Source organism: Archocentrus centrarchus, chromosome 1 (assembly GCF_007364275.1).
Source record: "Archocentrus centrarchus isolate MPI-CPG fArcCen1 chromosome 1, fArcCen1, whole genome shotgun sequence".
In the NCBI taxonomy this organism is placed as follows: Eukaryota; Metazoa; Chordata; class Actinopteri; order Cichliformes; family Cichlidae; genus Archocentrus; species Archocentrus centrarchus.
Window position 1 is genome coordinate 10,872,262 of NC_044346.1, and position 19,493 is coordinate 10,891,754.

Sequence of the window (19,493 nt, forward strand, 5' to 3'; positions counted from 1 at the left end):
TACTACTCACATGTCTACCTGCAAGGGTTTTCCCTGGACATTATTTACATGGTGCACAGGAGATTAAAGAAGGCCAGTCTGAAATTCAGAAGGTGACAGGAAAACTGCTCCAGTCTCTCGTTGTATAATTATGAACAAGGCCCAATGATGGACAAGTAAAGGGCCTATGGGGTTGTGGTTATCATTGGAATAGAACATCAAAGGCACCAGGCTTAAACAGGGTGGGCTAACAGCACTGGGAGGATGTTAAGGACAATGTGTGAAAGTGTGTGTTTACTGTATATGTGTGTCTGCACATCAGCCTGGGGACTTCGATGTTTTGGTTCCCAAGATGTCTTGTGGAAAACAACAATTAAGGATAGATAAGAAGTGAGTGTGAGCGTGAGCATGTGGAGATGTAAGCTAATTCCTCCATCCGGCGCTCTAATGAGAGCGTTCAGTGATAGAATGAGCTCGAAAACAACAACAGCAGCACCACCATCATGGTAGATAGACTCTCCCCGAGGCAGGTTGAAAAGACTGACGCAGACACATGGAGAGAACGCTCTTCAGCATCTCAAATAGCCCTGTGATAGCTTGTGAAGGAGCACACAAAACCAGTCACGAAGCAGGCGAGAACACACACATACGCATACAGACACACACAACACGCTGGTAAAGCACCATCACAGTCCTGCTACTCGGACTCTCAGGGAAGTTGGAGTAGCCATCCAGTCTGACTGCTCTCACCTGCCGCCATCATGAGGGAGGAGAGAACAGAAGCGTTGAGAGGGAGGGATGTAAAAGGAAGACATGCAATAAGACTGAAGCCCTCTTGTACAGGATGAGTAGAGGAAAAAAATGCATGCCGGATTGTTTTTGAAAGCATTGGCTGTTGATGGATGGAGGGAGAGGGGAGGAGGTGGTGACAGCAACAGGGATGAAAAATTATAAAGAAACAGAACGGACAAAAAGCACACACGAACATGAAAGCTCGAAGGGAGAGAGAGGAAGAGATGAAAAAAAAATAGAGGTATTATGAAAAAGACAGAGAGCAGTTCCTGCTGCGCCTGTGTGATTAGGTGACTGAGATCCTCCCCGTTTATGCGGTAATTATGATTACTCTGCTCTTCCCGGTGCTTTGTTTTGTGGTGTGTATGTGTATGTTTATTCTCCATTCTGTACTTGAAGTTTTAAATAAATAAAACTTTTCCTTCTGTATTATAATTCTCAGTTGTTTGCTTTAAATTCACTGCATCTCCCTCTCTCTGTCCACTCCTTTCCCCGAGGATGCATAAACATAAGATTTCTACAGATTGCTTTAATTAATTCAAGTTCAGCAAGTTAGGATCCAAAAAAGAAAAAAATAAGTTTTATTCCTGTTTTCTCTAAGCTTGAGACAATCTCATTGACTGCTATTGATACCGTTGCTTTACTTTCAAGCTGATTTCAGCTGTGCACCGACAGCTTGATTTTAGTATTTCAAGTTGATTGAAATATTATGGTCCATCATTTTAATGGTTTGTTAGCTCTAAATTCAATCCCTTTCCCCACTTTCCCCTGCAGTTTGTCCACCTCAGCCTGCTGGTACTGCAGTGTGCGTGCTCCTTACTGCTGGGTGACTGTGAAAAATGATTTGATGGCACCTGTGACTGTTCTGTTCTGACACATGGGTTTTGGTTTTCCTCCAAAAAAAGGAGCTGTCTTAAAGATGTCATTCCTGTCTTTAAGATCAATGTAATATTCAGCCAGCAGCATCACAATTTTTGCCAGCGCAGACTGTCATTTTCTCCGGATCAGTGACAAACATTGCAACTTGGCCAGTAGCCAGTCATGCTGACATTTGCAGTTGTGAGTGAATGTTAGAGAAAATACTTTTGCTCTTGAGTTTTTGGTTTTGAAAAGTATAATAAAAAAACAAACAAAATACAGCACTTTAAAGTGTCTTTATATGGAGTGTTGTTCTTGCTTCAGTCCCACAAATCCAAAGGGTGACATATCTACCACTGCAGCTGTATGTATGTGCGTGTATGTGTGTACCTGTCAACAGTCCAGGAGGTCACGTTGTGTGGGATGTCAGCTGTGTGGGTTTTCCAGTCCCCGTTGGGTAGCTCCTTGATTTGCAGAGTGAAGTACCTCAGCGGGGACGAGCCTGAGCCACCAATCACCCAGTGGATGCGGAGTTGGCGAGATTCAACCTCATCTTGAAGAATGGACAACTTCCTGGGGGGCTGCGGACGCTCTGTGGATACGGAGAGGAGATAGACAATAAAATGAGAGAGGAGGTAGAAAAAGCGATGTGACAAAGATGAGAAGAGTGGAACTGAAGAGGAGGAAGGTGCATGAAAAAAAAAACAAAACAATGACAAACATTTCTAGAAGAGATCATATCAGAACATCATGCGGGTGTTTGTGATGAAGATACATGTGCAAAGGGTTCGACTTTTTCTGTAGTGACAAATCTGAGAGGTCCAACAGTTTCTTAGGCCAGAACAATTTTTTCAAAAGAGAGAGTGACGAGTACTTAAGTCCTCTGAAAACCACAGTCCATGATCCCCATCATAAAACCAGTCAGTGTGACCTGACATACACATGCAGGTAACTCAGAGAAATTAGGTTATGTAGGATATCAGACAGCTTCATGAAAATTAAGAGTTGTCTGTCTTCTTATTTTACAACTATTTTAACGGCAGCATAATAATGGAGTAGTAATTGTACTGTAAATGTGCGCATGTTGGGCAACTGACAGGAGAACAAAAACACAGTTTTCATACCAGTGTGTTTAAATCTTTTAAATATGTTTAATGGTGAAAACATATTAAGAGGTCTAAAGGATACTTTGGTTTGTTTGAATTTTGGTCACACTCAATAAAATTATTTTGAATAAAGTATACCTGAGTACAAGTAAAGCTCTTTTCTTTCTTCTGCTCTCGTAAGACAGGGATTTCATCTTTTTCAGGCTCATCTATACATGTAAAAAAGTAATTTGAGATCCAGCTAAGTGACCACGAAATCGGTTTTCTGAGGCAGACATCTAGCTGCAGGAAATGTGGTTTCTTTGATCTTTTACCTTGATTACAGAGAGTAAATTTCTTATATAAATGATGTTTAAGAAATAAGCTTGCTGCACACAGTGGGTCACTTAGATGCCTGCATAGCTGCAGCTAAACATACTGAAATGAGCTGCTATTTGGACAAATGGAGACTATAATGGACAATCTGCTGCAAAAATTTTGTTACACAGGGCACGGGCAGCCCACATTACTGTAACATATGCATCAGTGTGAGTGTTGCAATGCAAACACATGTTTAAATGAAACAAGACAACTAACTAGTGCAGCATCAAAGAAACCATTTCTCAACAGATTGCTTGTGTGTGTGTGCACGTGCGCGTGTTTGTCTTTGCTATTCAATTACAGGATGAAAGATGGCTCTGGGAGTCAGTATCTTTGTACAACTGTGTTCACAGTACCTGTGCGATTAGTAGATGTGTGTGTTCCCCAATGCACAAACACACAAACAGCAAAACACAGCTGGGGGCATAACCGTCTAATTTCAGGGGCTTCAGGTTATCGATTAAGTCTAGAAATAAAAGCATTATCGATTCTCTCCGAAGTTTAATTAATCTGCACTTATTTTCTCAAACACACACACAGCCGCGCACACAGGCGGGTTTGGTTTCCTTCATTCATCCTTATCAAAAGTAATTTGATGATTTGATTTGATCTGTTTGTCTCCTTCTTCCCGCACTCCCCCTGCTCTTCATTCCCTCCAAAATGTGCATATTCTCTGCCCTCTTTTGTCTTTCTGATACCATCTGTGTCTCCCTGTCTGTTCTCCTTTTGTTCTGTTCCACAGTTAAGATCATGTTCTGATAATAAACTCATAATTGTGAGAACAAGTGCTGCCCTTTCAGCACTTACATATTATTTCCACACAAGGGATGAGGAGAGGGAAGGAGAAGAAACACTGGGTTGATAAAGGAAAAGGAACGATGAAGAGAGGGAGTTAAATTTAGCTAAATATGCTCTATTGTTCCCTGTTACCTTATCAGCTCTCACGCTCTTGGGGACAAACATCAGCGAAGATAAATCTCTCCAGAAAGAGTGGTGCTTTTCGCTCTAATGCATGCATCTACACACACGTTCACGTGCTCACCCAAAAACTCTTCTTAGGGATTAAGTTGGTCCCTTCAGAATCATCAGAAAGAAATCTCTATTAGGCCATTCTGTCTATCTCACAGCAAGAATGAGGCATTATGCTACTGAAGTGGAACAGAGAACCACTGAACTCTATTCTCAAGAAATCCTGATAATGATGCTGAAGCTGTTATGATATCTGATCCAATTAAAATGCACTACACAAACTGATGGCTCCGTACAGAATCTCTGACAACATGATTCCAGGTTTTCACAAAAATTCACTTAACTGTCACATTTTAATGCCTTTGTAGCATTTCAGTGCTTACTCAGTGCTGCTACGCTGACAGACAAAACAGGAGAGAGAGATCAAGGATGACATACACCAAAGTCAGTGAGCTATGTTGCAACCAAAGTTATTCATGCGTTAGCCCACAGAGACACCAGAACCACTGCAACTTCCTTTTTTAAGTGAAATATCACTTACTGTATTTATTTCACTTTGGGAGAAAGCGTTGTTAGCTCTGGAGTGCTCGATCTTCAACACCATCTGTCACTTACATCTTTTTTTTTTAAATTACAGTACTGTGCAAAAGTCTTGAATACTTCTCCCGGCTTCTTGAAGGACATTCAAAGCTTGTCTCTGGATGTTTGCTGCTTTTTGTTCTGTTCTCTATCAGGATGATCCCACACTGATTCAGTAAAGTTAAGGTCCAGGCTCCGGGGAGGCCAATCCATGACTGATAGTGTTCCACTGTGTGTTTTTCTATCCAGGTATAATTTTACTGCATTGGCAGTCATTGGGGTCATTGACATGCTCAAGAATGAAGCCATTGTTAAGCTGCTTAAAACTGACCTATGATTCATAGGTCAGTTTTAAGCAGCATAACAAACAAACAAACAAAAAGCAAAAGCAGCCAATGTCCAAAGAAAAACTGTTGCTCAAGAACACTTTAAAAGATTACAAGAAAGTCTGGCTTCTTGGAAGCAAAATATAAAGAAATAAGGGGTCAAGAGTCTTGCATAGTCCTGTAGCCGTTTACATTACAATACACAGATTTGAATACAAATACAAACTACATCTGCTAAATGTTTCTATAAATCATTTTTCAATGTTTAAAGATTTAAATTCATGGGTGGGTGCTTAAGTAAACAGATGGCCAAGAAAAATGGAAGGTAATAATGCTCATGTTCCTTTTTATCTGCTCAACATATTCACTATGTTAAAATTTAGGGATTTCATTGTTGTGTTTACAGTTGATAATTGATTTAAAAGATTACTGGCTGATGAAACTTCTCACCACTTGGCTTGATGTACTTTATACATGTGATGGATCTGCAAATATTACAGATTTACCTTCAATCAACGAAGAATGGAGAAAAAAAAATTCTTAAAGCTACTTACAAAAAAAAATTAATACTACTTGTATTTATAAATAGTGGAAACTTAAAGCAGTCTTAGGTTTTGGGGAAAAAAATAGAAGAATTAGTCAGAGGTTCAATAAGGCTTTACTCTTTATATTATTATGACATTACTATTCACTGTCTGCATGCCTGGGTGCTTGGTTTATACACCCGTGGCCACGGAAGTGACTGGAACACCTGAATTCAATGATTTGGCACTTTTGGCAATATAGTGTAGTTATCATGATATGAGATGATTTATACTGGAATGTGAGATTTTGGTCATATCACACAGCCCTAGCTTAAATTATAGGCTCAGCTTTTTCCTGCCTTCCTAATGCTGACATTAAACAAGGCTATCCATTCATCTCCACCCACTGCCAGCTTCAATGTGATACCTTCTCTTATGATCACTGAGCCAAAAATCTGTCAATGACCGCAACTTAAAGTAACACCTTTATAACCTACTCCATTTGTAAATGCATACCAATACCCTAGCCAGATTTTACTCACTGTCTGGAATTACATAAAAAGGGAGATAGTAAATGCTGTGGCAGCTGCAGACTGAATGAGCTGACGACACGAAAGTGACTGAGTGACGCAGGAACATGACAAACATCATGACACTTGAATATAAGGACGACAAGAACGTGACTTTATATTTGTTTCTAAATTGAACAAAACAAAACTGCTCTTTACTTCAACAGTAAAGTCACTTCAAAAGTGTGTGTTTTTTTCTGGCCATCAGTGGCCAGATTATTGTGGGAAGATATATTTCCTCTGTTTCAGTGTTTTAAAGACAAAACAGTGGGGGAGACTCAGTCCCTCATACATCTCACCACAGGCACGGGCTGTCATATTCCGTGTTTGACTGTGTTTCAATTTAAAATTCTTGTTGTTGTAGCAGCTCATGCTCTCCGATGAGGCCACTGGCTGCTAAAATTAGATAAAATGTTGAAAGGGAAATTAGCAGCTTTTTTTCAGCCCTTAAAGTCAAAATTACCATAAGTGCAAAGTGCTAATAAAACTATTGATCAGTAGTAATTACTTTGGGTTAGAATCTAAGATTTATGGCATTCACTTCTGACTTTCTGGCCCTCCTTTTGCTCTCCTTTAGAAAAACAACTTTGAGTCTCATTTTCACTCTCACCTACTAACTGTACAGTTTCCATCCGCCCACGACAGAGCACAGCGCTGTGGATGAGAAATAAGCCAGTGCTGCAATCGACAGTTGGTGAGAAAGGCTAACAATCCTGTCTCACTCAACAGGGCAGTTAATTTTGGTGTGTTCAGTGGTAGACTGAATGCAACAAATTTCTTTGGTCTAATAATTTACAATTTTACTAAAGTGACTCCTACCTTTTTAATTGACTATAGTTACTCAGATCCCCAGGTAATATTTTGAACTCTTGATTTTCATTATACCACTACAGGAGGGCTAATACCTAGTGGCTTCAATGCCTACATTTACTGACAAGTCCAGGGGAGTTTCTAAATGTCATTTCTTCTTGTTCTGTGTCGCACACCCTGAAAAGGTCACGCTTTTTATTTTGTGCTAATATTTAGAGCCCTGTAACAATGGATTTGCCATGTCCAATCACAAACTGCTCATGGTCAAGTTGTCCAGGCTTCGCACCTGAAGCTTCTGCTTTCCTTTCTCTGTTTGATTTATCTTTCTGAGGAGCACCGCAATGAATTAGACCTTTAATAGCAACTGATGCAGCAGAGAGTGCCAAATGTGGAAATTCCTGACTCTTCCTGCACTACGATTATTCTAAGAAATCTGACAGTATAATTAGACTGGTAAAATCACTATGGTTATCTCCTTTAATAGAGCTTTCTCACAGCAAACATTTAGAAAAGTGCAGTTAAGATTAATAACATTAATCACGCTGCTCCTGCTTACAACTTTCTCATGTTTAGTCTGGTTTATTTAAGACACTTTATTCCCTCATGCATCACTGTAGGTCAATATGAACTGTATTAGAGATTATTAGTTTGCTGTGGTATGAATTCCAAATTAGATCCATGATGTATGTACAGATAATCTACAAGACAAAAGCTACTTTAACTGAAAAGCCATTTATTCTTGCTGAACTGTCCAGTATTTCACAGGGAAGTGATTTTGTAAAAACAAAATGAACAAAGTTGTTTCACGGCTCTATCAGTTCTTCTTCAGAATCAGATCACACCGTTCATGTTATCAGAGAACACGGAGATCGTCACAGCTTACTGCAGCTTCTTCATACCATCAGTGACCCCATCAGTCACATACTGTTTGCTCGAACATAGCAAAAGATCTGTCCCTGTAGGTCCTTTTCACAGCACTCATTTTGACTCAGCATAACAAGAAAAGCAGAGGCACTCAGGAGCTAATAGCATTCATGATGATTCTGTTCCATTAAAGAGTAAGCCCTTCGGTGAGCCTGTCTGCCAAGCCCTGAAACTGTCACACAGAGGGAATAGCGCCATCATTAAAGAGTATCCTAAGATCAAGCTGAGCAGCTCTGGATGAAAGTTTCAAACTAGCTGCACCCCTGACTCGTGCTCAGCCTTCCTGCTGGGTGCAGCTGGTTTAAGTGTTAAATCACTGAGGGTCAGAAGAGACCAGATTTTCAGTGGGGTGTTCTCTTTGTTTTTCTCACAAAATCTCAGCTCTTACATTCTTACTCAGCAGAGGGAGTTTAGTCAGGTGTCATGGAGACAGATCGGCCATCGTTACTGATATTGATGACACCTGTAGCTGCTCTGACATCTCAGAGTATTTGGATTAAAAGAGGCCTGCCGGAAGTCTGCTTTAAAGTCATGAACTACATTCCTGAGAGCAGTGTTAGACACAGGTGATTAAGTCCACAGTGGAGACAGTTTTTAAATCTGCAAGTCATATATACAAGCCAGCAGTTTAGACTCCTGCTGTTTTTTAACAGGAGTGGTTAAAGTTGGACCAATGAGATCCTGAATATGTGTGAGTGTCCTTTACCTCTGCGTTCAGTGGTGACAACCAGGGCTTCCTGTTCTGCACCCCAACCCACAGCAGTGCGGGCAATGAGTCGGAAAACATAGGTCTGCTCAGAGGAAAGTCCCGTGACAGTGAACTGGCGAGCATTGGAGCCCACCTCCACTGTAGTCCAGCGCTGAGTGTCCCTGCTGTCAAGGCGGTAGGAGATCTGGTAGCCTAGTGAGGGGCAGAAGGAAAGACAGAAGGAAGAGGAAGCTATTGGAAATCTGTGTGAAATTCTTGTGTGTGATTGTGTTCACAGAGCCCACGGGAATCAAAGAGAGCACAATATGAGGCAAAAACAAAAAACAAAAAAACACTGCAAACATAGCTGCACAAAGTCATTTCACACAGCTCCACCCCACAATAAAACATACAAACAACTATGTTGTTCTTCAAGTCATGAAACTACATTTGAACTGTGTGAGGATTTGATATACAGTATGCAGCTTCTTTCCTTCATACTTTCTATTTTCCAAAGACAAAGCCATAATTTCAGCATAGAATTCCAGTACATGCTCACATTCCCCTACATTCACAGCATATAAACATATAACCTCTCTGTGTGTACCCTTGGCTGTGACCCATGGTGCACACGGCTCAAGTCTGTTTCTCTGTCTTATGTGCAGCAGGCCATGTAATAACACTAACATCCTTCAACACATACACGCACACTCAAACCACTGATCCCTGTCCAAGCTTTCCACAGGCCACTGGCCACTCACAAAGGCTCTTATTATGAAGATTGCATTCTACACCAAATACACGCTTGTGCACACACTCCCACGCATCCACAAACTAGTACAAACACACAAGTGTGTGGATGTGATTAGTTCACAGTGAGACTGTCAGGATAATAATCTACTCAAAGGCACCTAATCTGGTTGTGCGGGTGATAATCTCATCAGATAGTCTGATTATATGTTAATGTGAATGCCGCAAGTGGGAGATTACTGGATAACAGCTAGATCACAAATCCTCCTGCATCGAAACAATTGGGTCATAGCACAGCATTATGTTCTGTACCATCATTAAGCCATTGCTGCTGTCACATACTGGAGGCTAAATCTCTGTTAACGTTAAGTGATTGTATCATGTTAGAGAACGCCCTTAGTCCTTTTTTTCAATAAGATATAAAATGCACGATACACTATATTTCATTATGCTTCTTAGCATGAGCGGACTGTGCATCTAATGTATACCCTGTTTTTGTTTGTGTTTCTTTTTGCCTTTAGCTTTTTGAAAAGACTGGAGTGATGGACACTGACAGTAGAACGCAGGCTGTTTTGAAGAGAAGAGCCACAAATGAAGCAAGTGTCACCAGAAGGACACCAGTAAAGGTCGAGGGAGGTTAATTTGATGGGTAATTTTGAAAAGCTAAAGGCACTGAATACATATTAAACAAATAAATAATCAGTGCGAAATGAATGATTGACCTTTTTGTCTATAATAAAGTGAAGAATAAAACTGCGTGAAGACTGTTTTGACTGTTCAGAATGGGTGACCATTGGACAGCCAAGACAACGATGTTTACATCTGTGTCTATGTTTCAGAGGAGTCCAGCTGATCATTTGTGTTTTTACTGCTCTCTATGTTGTTTCTGCCAGAAGGCCAAACGCCCCTGTACGCAGTTTTGACAATCAAACATGTGACTTTTTTAGCATAAGAAGTTTCAAGAGATAATACAAACAAATGAATAAAAGCACCTCAGCGGGTGGTTAGAGTGATGATCAGGATGCATCATGGTGGAGGTCTATACTTGGGTTTAATGTTGTACACTTGTTCACTGATTGCCCAAGAGATCAAGTCATGTTTGAAAAACTAAGTTTAAACAGTGTCGTTGTCTCAATTCAAATCTCATATCCCTTTTGTACACCACAGTGTTTTGACCATAGACAAGATATACAGATAGTTTTCCTTTAGGTTCTCCTCAGGGTGTTATATAAAGCACCATCTTTGCAGCTTGCTGGCTTCTTGAATTTTCCTTGTGAGCACAACTTAAAGCTGAACAAAGAGACAAACTAATGAGTCAAAAATTAGGGTTTTGCACACTTGAGTTCTCAGTTTATCTGTTTAATATAAATGTTTAAGAGGATTGTTTAGCACTGCATTCATATTACCTTACATTATGTTTCATGAACCTTAAAGAAGTGCTAAATGCCAAGATTATGGATGCATTAATTGAAGTTAGAGGGAATACTGATGCCTTGATTTGGTTTACTAATTTACTCCTGTGTTTATTGCTACTGTTCTAATTTGTGATATTCTCTTAATGTTTTCCTTCTTGTGCAAAGAAAATAATCATCCATCCATCGCTGATTAAATTGCCGCACTAATAAAGAGCTGGTAAGGCTTTTGGATTTCTGCGTAACTGTATGTAGCATAACTATGCTACATACAGTACTAACTAATCTACGAGCCAGCACGTTAATATAAGAATTTCTTTTTTTTTTTTTCCAGATAGGTATTTGGGCAGCAGGCAGTAATAGAATAAATGCAGTGATGAGCATTAAAGTGAAATCTTAAAATGCCAGTTAAACTTTACAAAGAGACAAACTGAAATGCAAATCAATGTCACACTCAACATGCTTTATTTTAGTATGCATACTGACTTCTTTGAGTAAACTGTGGCCTCAATTTTATGACTTCAGAGTCTGAACACACCATAAATCTTGACACTGGGATGTGTGTGTGTGTGTGTGTGTGGCTGTATTATATTCATAGAAAGGTGAAAGAACAAAAATGCCTCACTGCACTGTGCCAAATTAGATTGTGCACCTTCTGTAGTCTTGTTTCTCCTCTGTCCACCTTCTGTGTCAGTCCCCCCCATGGGTGGGGAACCCAAGGAGAAATGAGGCAGTCATGAGCACTAAAGAAACCAGAATGCTATAGTCCTTTGTATTTGCATAAACACACACAACACATGCTTAGCAAGCAAGGTAAGCAAGGACACAGTAGGGCTGTATGTTTGTGTGTGTCTGTGTGATCGGGAGAGCGAGATTTGCCCTCCCACTCATCCTTCTGCTACAGAGTGGTGTCGCACTAAATGTCCTCCCGCTAACAATACAGTCACACATCACTCAAACTGTCCTGTTCAACTCCCTCTCCCACTGAGAGGACAAATACCACTCCTCACCCAGTCACTGAACACACACACGCATGTACACTCACATACACACACTGTCCCTCCTCTCACCTCTATACATCTACTGTCTGCTGTCTCTCCCCTTCTGTTCTCTCTGTTTCCAGCTCAGCAGCTCACACATTTCTCTCACCACTCCTGGAGTCTGTTCTTTCTGATTCATACTGTACGGCAATATAAAAATCAGCATATTATATATATATATATATATATATATATATATATATATATATATATATATATATATATATATATATATATATATATATATATATATATATATATAAATAATAAAGGTGTCTTATGTACCTACAGCACGCATTTTTCCAGGTACAAATACATACACACAGAAACAGCAGGAATCGTTTCCATTCTCCTGTTTCTACTTTTCACAGTATATGTGAGATTCTGTGTGTGTGTGTGTGTGTGTGTGTGCGCGCGCGCGCATGCGTGCGTGTGTGTATTTGAAACTGCTAAATCATTCTCTACAAGAATAAAAAATGGATTATGATTTAAATGTTGCTTTGAAATATCTGCTCACTTGTATATGTGGGTGTTTGTTTTTATACCTAATAAGATGCCGTTGGGGAATGCAGGTGGCTGCCAAACCACCCTAACAGATGACAATCGAACTTCTGGAAACACCATCCTGACAGGAGGCCCTGGGACTGGAGAGAAAAATAGAGAAAGGAGTTGGCAGCAGAATTAAAGGATATTAATATACAATTTAAGAAAAAAAGCAGCAGCAGCAGCAAAAAGATGCTCAAAAGAACTGCTTCAAGTTCGGTAATGAGAAAAAGAGTATCTCAGCATCTGGCTCTTATTTTGTAATATGTTAGCACGATAGCACACAGATATATGCGCATATGCTCTCCACATATACACACCAAAACACACACAGAAATATATATATACACTGAGTGAGTTTCTTACACATCTTTAAGAGGTACTTCTAAAAGACACAAAATAGAAAATGTAATTTTCTTTCAGCCTCACTCGGGCTGTCATTGTTCCTGATAAAAGCACATGTTCCACACCAGCAAATACATGTCAACGTATGTGTGTGTGTGCTCGTGTGTACAGTAGGTGTATGCGTAGGTTCATTATACATTGCCGGGAATTGACTTCCTCGTTCTTGTTTCATCCTGAAATGAGAAAAACTTTTCAAACGTGACACTGTTTGATAGAGGAGAGCGTGTGTGTCTATGAGGCTTTCACTGTGTGTGTGTATGTGAGTTTTTATGTGTGTATGTGTGTGCCTGTGTACTTTATGATTCAGAAAAGACCAGGCCAGGTTACTGTCATCCTGAAAAGTCTACCATGGTTATCAGGTTGCTGCAGAGGCATGGAGTACATGAACACAAATACCCACGGCTGGGTGATTAATAAAATTTTGGCTTTCATTGACTATGTTCTTTTGTGTCTTTCTAAAACTATAACTCTCTCTTTAGTTATCAGCTCATCTGTATGCAGGAGGTAAAAGTCATAACAAGGTATCCATAAGAAGGATCAGAATGGTCTCCTTTGCCTCAAGATCACTGCAAGTCTTTTATTCTGCGTGTTTCCTCCTGCTTTCCATGAAGATCTCTTGAAGGCAACACCAGGACCTTTTTTTTGCCACCATCTTTGATCTTTGGGTTGTCCACCTGCATCCACAGACCTCCCGTGGTGGAGGTTCATGATGCAAGCTACATGGTCAACCCCCCCCCGCCTCCCAGAGAGTGTTATAATCTTGCTTAGATGTTGTGAAGTTGTTTTTCCTAACCAAGGAAATAATTCTGTGATCATGCACTTTAGTTGTCTTCTGTGGTCTTTCACACCTTTTGGTGTGTCTGAGCTGGTCAGAGCATTCATTCTTTTAAAGAATGTATCAGATTTTTTGCCACTCTTAATGTTTTATTTTGTTTTTTCAGCCTAATGATGGCTTCAGTCACTTGAATCAACTTTGATACTGAGACATCCAGTGAGCAACTACTAAATAAAAATGCAACACTTGGAATAAACTTTTTTTTTTTTTTTTTTAATGAAATAAGGAGGGAGCAGGCTGCACATGACTGTGAAACTGCTCATCAATCAACTGTTAACTTACTTTTGTGCCTCTTAAAATGGTGGATTGTATATAAAAACAGAGGCAATTCCTAAACAGTTTATGCAATACTGCACCTCAATCACATATTTATTGTTTGTTTTAAAACCCACTATAAGTGCTATACAAAGTCAAAATGATGAAAATGACAAAAATTGTGTTACCGTTCAAGTACTTATGGACCTACCTGTATAGACAACATCTGTAATAATTTATCAAATGCTGTGTTCCATTTTTATGCAGATGGCACAGTTACCGTCCAACAGTACAAACCCTGAAGGTCCTGCAGTCTGCCTTTGATGTTGTTCAGCCTCATTCAGTTCCTCTTAAGCTGTGTTAAATACGGGCAAATCCAAGTTCATGGTATTTTCAAATTGCAAAAAATTATCGTCTAATCTTTCTAACATTATAACTCTTCAAGTTTCTGAAACTGAAATGTTCAGAACATGTATGTATTTAGGCATTATTATAGATCAGAACTTATCATTCAAAATGCACACTGAAGAGCCTCTCTAAGTTTATTTTTTTAAAGAATAAATCTCTCTCTCTCCAGGTGTGGAAACCCTTGACTTCTGCAACTTCTAAACCTTTACTGGGCAATGATCTGTTCTCTATGAATGCACCTGATCAGCATACCACTGCGCTTTTAGGTTTATCACTGCCTGCGGAAATCGTGCGCACCACAGTTCACTGCACGCTCCTGCTAAGTGGCTGAGTTTGTATGTCTGCAGACTTCTCAATGGCTGGTCTTTATGTATAAATTTCAGCATGAACTACTCTTATCTGTGTACATAGCACCAAAATTTGCTGCCTGAAAAATACAAAAATGGAGGTGAAAGAGTCAGAACTAGTTACTGTGCAGGAAGTCAAGTTTAAAGGATTGAGAAAACAGTACCCTTGGTGAATGTAACTGCTTTTAAAGCACTGATATTCCCTTTAAACTGAGCCTTTTAGTTCATGATATGTCATTCATCTTATTCCTACTTGCTTGTGTTGTGTGTCAGTTGTATTTTTGTGATTGTTGATGTTTATCGGTGTTAAAATGTTGCCTCCCTCTTGTCCAGGTCACTCTTGAATCAGAGCTTTTAATCTCACCTAGACTTCTACATGGATAAAAGAGGATATGAATATATACAGTACCAGTCAAAGGTTTGGACTCACCTTCTCATTCAGTGTTTTCATTTTTTTTCCTACATTGTAAATTAATATTGAATTCACCCAGACTATGAAGGAACACATAAGGAATCATGTAGTAAACTTGAAAGTGTTAAACCAAAGTATGTTTTAGATTCTTCATGGTAGGCACATTTTGCTTTGATTACAGCGTTGCACACTCTTGGTATTCTCTCAATCAGCTTCATGAGGTAATCACCTGAAATGGTCTTGAAGGAGTTCCCAGAGGTGCTGAGCACTTGTTAGCTGCTTTGCCGTCACTCTGCGCACCAACTCATCCCAAACCATCTCAACTGGGTTTAGATCAGGTGATTGTGGAGGCCAGGTCATCTGACACAACACTCCATCACCCTCTTTCTAGGTCAAATAGCCCTTACATAGCCTGGAGGTTTGTTTGGGGTCATTATCCTGTTGATAAACAAATGATGGTCCCACTAAGCACAAACCAGATGGGACGGCAAGTTGCTGCAGGATGCTGTGGCAGCCATGCTGGTTAAGTGTGCCTTGGATATTTAATAAATCACCAACAGTGTCACCAGCAAAGCACCCCCATACCATCAGACTTCCTCCTCCATACTTCATGGTGGCAACTACACATGTAGGAACCATCCACTCACATTTTCCGTGTATTACAAAGACATGGTGTTTGGAACCAAAAATCTCAAATTTGGACTCATCAGACCAAAGGACAGATTTCCACTGGTCTAATGTCCATTCCTTGTGTTCCTTGGCCCAAGACATTCTCTTCCTCTTGTTCTTCCTTAGAAGTGTCTTCTTTGCAGCATTTTGACCATAAAGTCCAGATTCACACAGTCTTCTCTAAACAGTTGATGTTGAGATGTGTGTGCTACTTGAACTCTGTGAAGCACTTAGGTGGGCTCTTATCTGTGGTGCTGTTAACTTGTGGTTTCTGAGGCTGGTAACTCTGATGAACTCATCCTGTGCAACAGAGGAAACTCTTGGTCTTCCTTTCCTGGGGCGGTCCTGATGAGAGCCAGTTTTATCATAACATTTGATGGTCTTTGCGACTGTATTTGAGGATACTTTCAACATTCTTGAAATTTTTCGGCTTGACTGACCTTCATTTCTTAAAGTAATGATGGATGGTCATTTTTCTTTACTTAATTGAGTAGTTCTCGCCATAATATGGATTAGAACATAACTCAAATAGGGCTATTCACTGTATAACAACTCTACCTCTTTATAACACAACTGATGGTCTCAAACACATTAAGAGGGCAAGAAATGAACTCTTGACAGGCACAGCTGTTAACTGAAAGCCATTCCAGGTGACTGCCTCACAAAGACGACAGAAAATGCCAAGATGTTCAAAGCTGTCATCTATGTAAGATGTGCCTACTTTGAAGAATAGTTTGGATGACTTTAGTATTAATCTACAATGCAAACAATTTTTAAATAATGAAAAACCACTGAATGAGATGACTGGTACTGTATATAAAAGGCTGGTGATCAGACAGAGTAAGAGAAAATTAGGTCCTACCATCTTCTTTGGTTCTTAGCAGTATGGGATTGCTGGGTGGGCTGTCACCCATCCGTGTGTATGCCAGCACCTGCAGCACATACACTGTGTATTTTTGGAGGGCCCCGAGGAGCAGCGACACACTCCCCTCTCCTTCTGCCACCTGAACACTGGGGGGACCTTCTGAGTCTTTCTTGCTGTATAAAACCTGCACAAAGTGACAAAAACAAATATATCACACATGAATTCTTGTCCACACTAAAAAAGAACAAACACATCCTGCAGTCTGTTTCAGTTCTTTTCAGACTGTCTGTAGCCCTCAGTCCCAAGCACACTCACTCCTATCTTATATGTACATCTTAAAAGCTACTACAATAATTTTTTGAATAACAATAACATGGTTTTATGCAGCACAAGACGGCACTGTTATAAACCACTCTACTGTATAAACAAAGAAATTAAGTAATAAATTCCAAATTATAACATAATGTAAGATGTAATTAAGAAAAGCCAGAAAAACAAGACAAAACAAAAAAACAAAAGAAGAAAAAATTATGCGCATTTCCACTGCAGCCTCACAGCAGGGCATAGTTGCGTCCCGAGTGTCTACATGTTCTGGAGAAAAAAATCTGTTCTCTGTGCGTTCATGTCTCAGTGCTACTGCAGGTGATTCTCTGTAGTTTGGAGCTCAGTTTTACTTTGCTGTCCCCATTTATACATTTAGACATCAGGTATATTGTAAAGCTTTTACCCTAACTGCTCTGTGCTAAACAGCATTCAGGGATACTTACTAACAATCATCCTGGAGATTATTTTAAAGAAGCAAAAACTGTATTTTCTAACATGTTACCCATTTCAACTTGTCACAGTGACACTATGTTAGTGTTCTATCCACTATTTGCTTTGCAGCACATAACTAGGTAAAAACAAACAAACACACAAACAAAGTTATTCTTGGTCATAAAAATTATTTGTTTCCAGCACTCAAGCAGGCGTACAAAGTGTATTTGTTTTTCAGCTGCTGGTTTAGTGTGCTTGGAAGTATATCCAACACTAGAATGGTGTGTGTGGAACTGACTCACAATACAGTGCCAGTGTTAATCATAGCCAAGTCAATGATGGAGCGCACAAGCCTGAGCAACGATGTGACTCAGCGACATGTTTTTGACAGCCACGGAGGACACTGGCACAGAAAAACAGGCTTCATCAGGTTAAATCTTTCAGCTTTCATCACTACCTGAAACAACAAAGACTGATCCTGAAATTAAAATTACATTACTGCCAGCAACTAAGAAAACAAAACGGTGCACGCTGTACTTTTACAGTTTCTGATTTAAAAATATGTCAGGAACTGCTATTTTCTTGTTCTTTCGTGTTTTGTCCTTTTTTTTTTAATATTCATGAACGTGAACATCAATACCACACACTTAAAACCATTTGAGGGGAAAATGTCACCTTAAGCGTACGTGTCTAAAAACAGAAATAGTCTTAAGGAGTGCACAGCAGGAAGCGGCAGCAACTATTCAGCATCTACTAGTGCATTGAAGGTGTTAAAAAGCTGCTGCTGGCAGCCACTTCCCATCTATTAACATGTTAGGCATGCAGCTCAGTGTGATCCTCGGGAGGGCACAAGAAAACACACAGATGTGGAGTGTGATGTGCTTTGGGCACGGTGGATGACCTGGATTCCACACAGCATTTTTCTTTTTTAATGGATGCCACCGGTTTATATCACACAGTCACAGCCTATTTTCCTTTGCAGATTTATGTATTTATAACACAACCATGTCCACGCGTTTGAGGATAAATTCTCTCCCTTTTTAAATCTTTGTTCTGCTGTCTTGCGTTTGGCTGGAGATTAAGAGGTGAACTCACTGCTGCTTCTATATTAGCACAAATATTTTGCATGTGCTTTTTCTTTGCTAATTTTCTCTTTTGATGGATGTTGAGGGGCACTTACTTTAAAAAAAAAAAAAAAAAGCAACTTAAAAATAGAGACAATTGGTGTGTTTTCTTTTTTTCTTTTTATTTAAAAACCAAAGCAACTCGAGTACATAAACTACTGCAGGGTAAGCTTTGGAGCACACAAAAAAAAACAGGTGCACCCACACAGGTGTGACTGCCAGTACCAAAAGTGATAGGAAAATGAGTGCACCTTGCACTTCACTATCAACAGTGCTATTCCAGCTCTTTCTCTGAAACCTGCAGATTATGTCAAGTATGTCTTAGATGGGGCTCACAATGAGACAGGCATGTCTGCCTTTTTTTGGAAATACGAGAAAAGGGAGAGCTTTAATTTGGCAGATGTGGGTAGACTGCAGGCTATGCTGCTTTAGTGGGTGGAAAGTCTGGACTCATACTCATGCAGAGTCTCTAAAGCACATTCAGTCCACGAATATACACACAAACATCACATTTTCTTGCCTAGACTGCATTTTATGTCCTAAATTACAAATGAAGTAATTGCAAAACCAGCAGCCTTTATGGATTTTTGTTTGTTTTCATGAATGAATAATCCAGCTTTTGTTTCTACTACAACATGACACAAACTGCCATTTTATGAAAGCGTATTAATCACTAAAGCCTCTCTCATATGTGTGCGTACGATTACACACAAATAGCCCCCAAACACACTTAGTGCAGCGGGGTGCTTTTAAAAGCATTAAAGTAGGAAGAACAAACTGGAGCAATTACAGGATATTACATCATGTTCATCCTATATCAGATTGTGTGTGTGCATGTATGTGCGTCTTCGTGTATGTGTGTGTGTGTGTGTATGTGTGTGTGTGTGTGTGAGAGAGAGAGAATGAGAGAAAGAGAGAGATTGCTGTAGGAAGTGAAAATGGACTGAAGAGGTCAAGCAGGAATGCCAGGGTAGGACTGTGGATTTTATTCACCTTATATCCAAGAATGACTCCATTCTTCTGTGACTCAGGGAGAGCAGACCACGTGAGCAGGATCTTGGTGGAACTCACTGCCTCAGCAGTCACATTCACTGGAGATCCAGATGGAACTAGAGAGCACACACAGAAACACACGCACTCACACACACACACACACACACACACACACACACCGCTCAGTGCTACTTC

At 39.9% G+C, this 19,493-nt stretch overlaps 1 protein-coding gene across 2 annotated transcripts in view; it reads right to left on the bottom strand.

Moving 5' to 3' along the window:
• LOC115786848 (protein sidekick-1) overlaps positions 1-19,493 on the bottom strand; it is a 288,838-nt gene that overhangs the window by 24,070 nt on the left and 245,275 nt on the right. For both annotated transcript variants that reach the window (XM_030739306.1, XM_030739315.1), the window contains 5 exons: positions 19,299-19,414; positions 16,423-16,609; positions 12,232-12,330; positions 8,503-8,697; positions 2,020-2,221 (listed from right to left, as the gene is read on the bottom strand). In XM_030739306.1, coding sequence (XP_030595166.1) covers positions 2,020-2,221; positions 8,503-8,697; positions 12,232-12,330; positions 16,423-16,609; positions 19,299-19,414 — 799 coding nt within the window. The remainder of the gene's footprint in view (positions 1-2,019; positions 2,222-8,502; positions 8,698-12,231; positions 12,331-16,422; positions 16,610-19,298; positions 19,415-19,493) is intronic.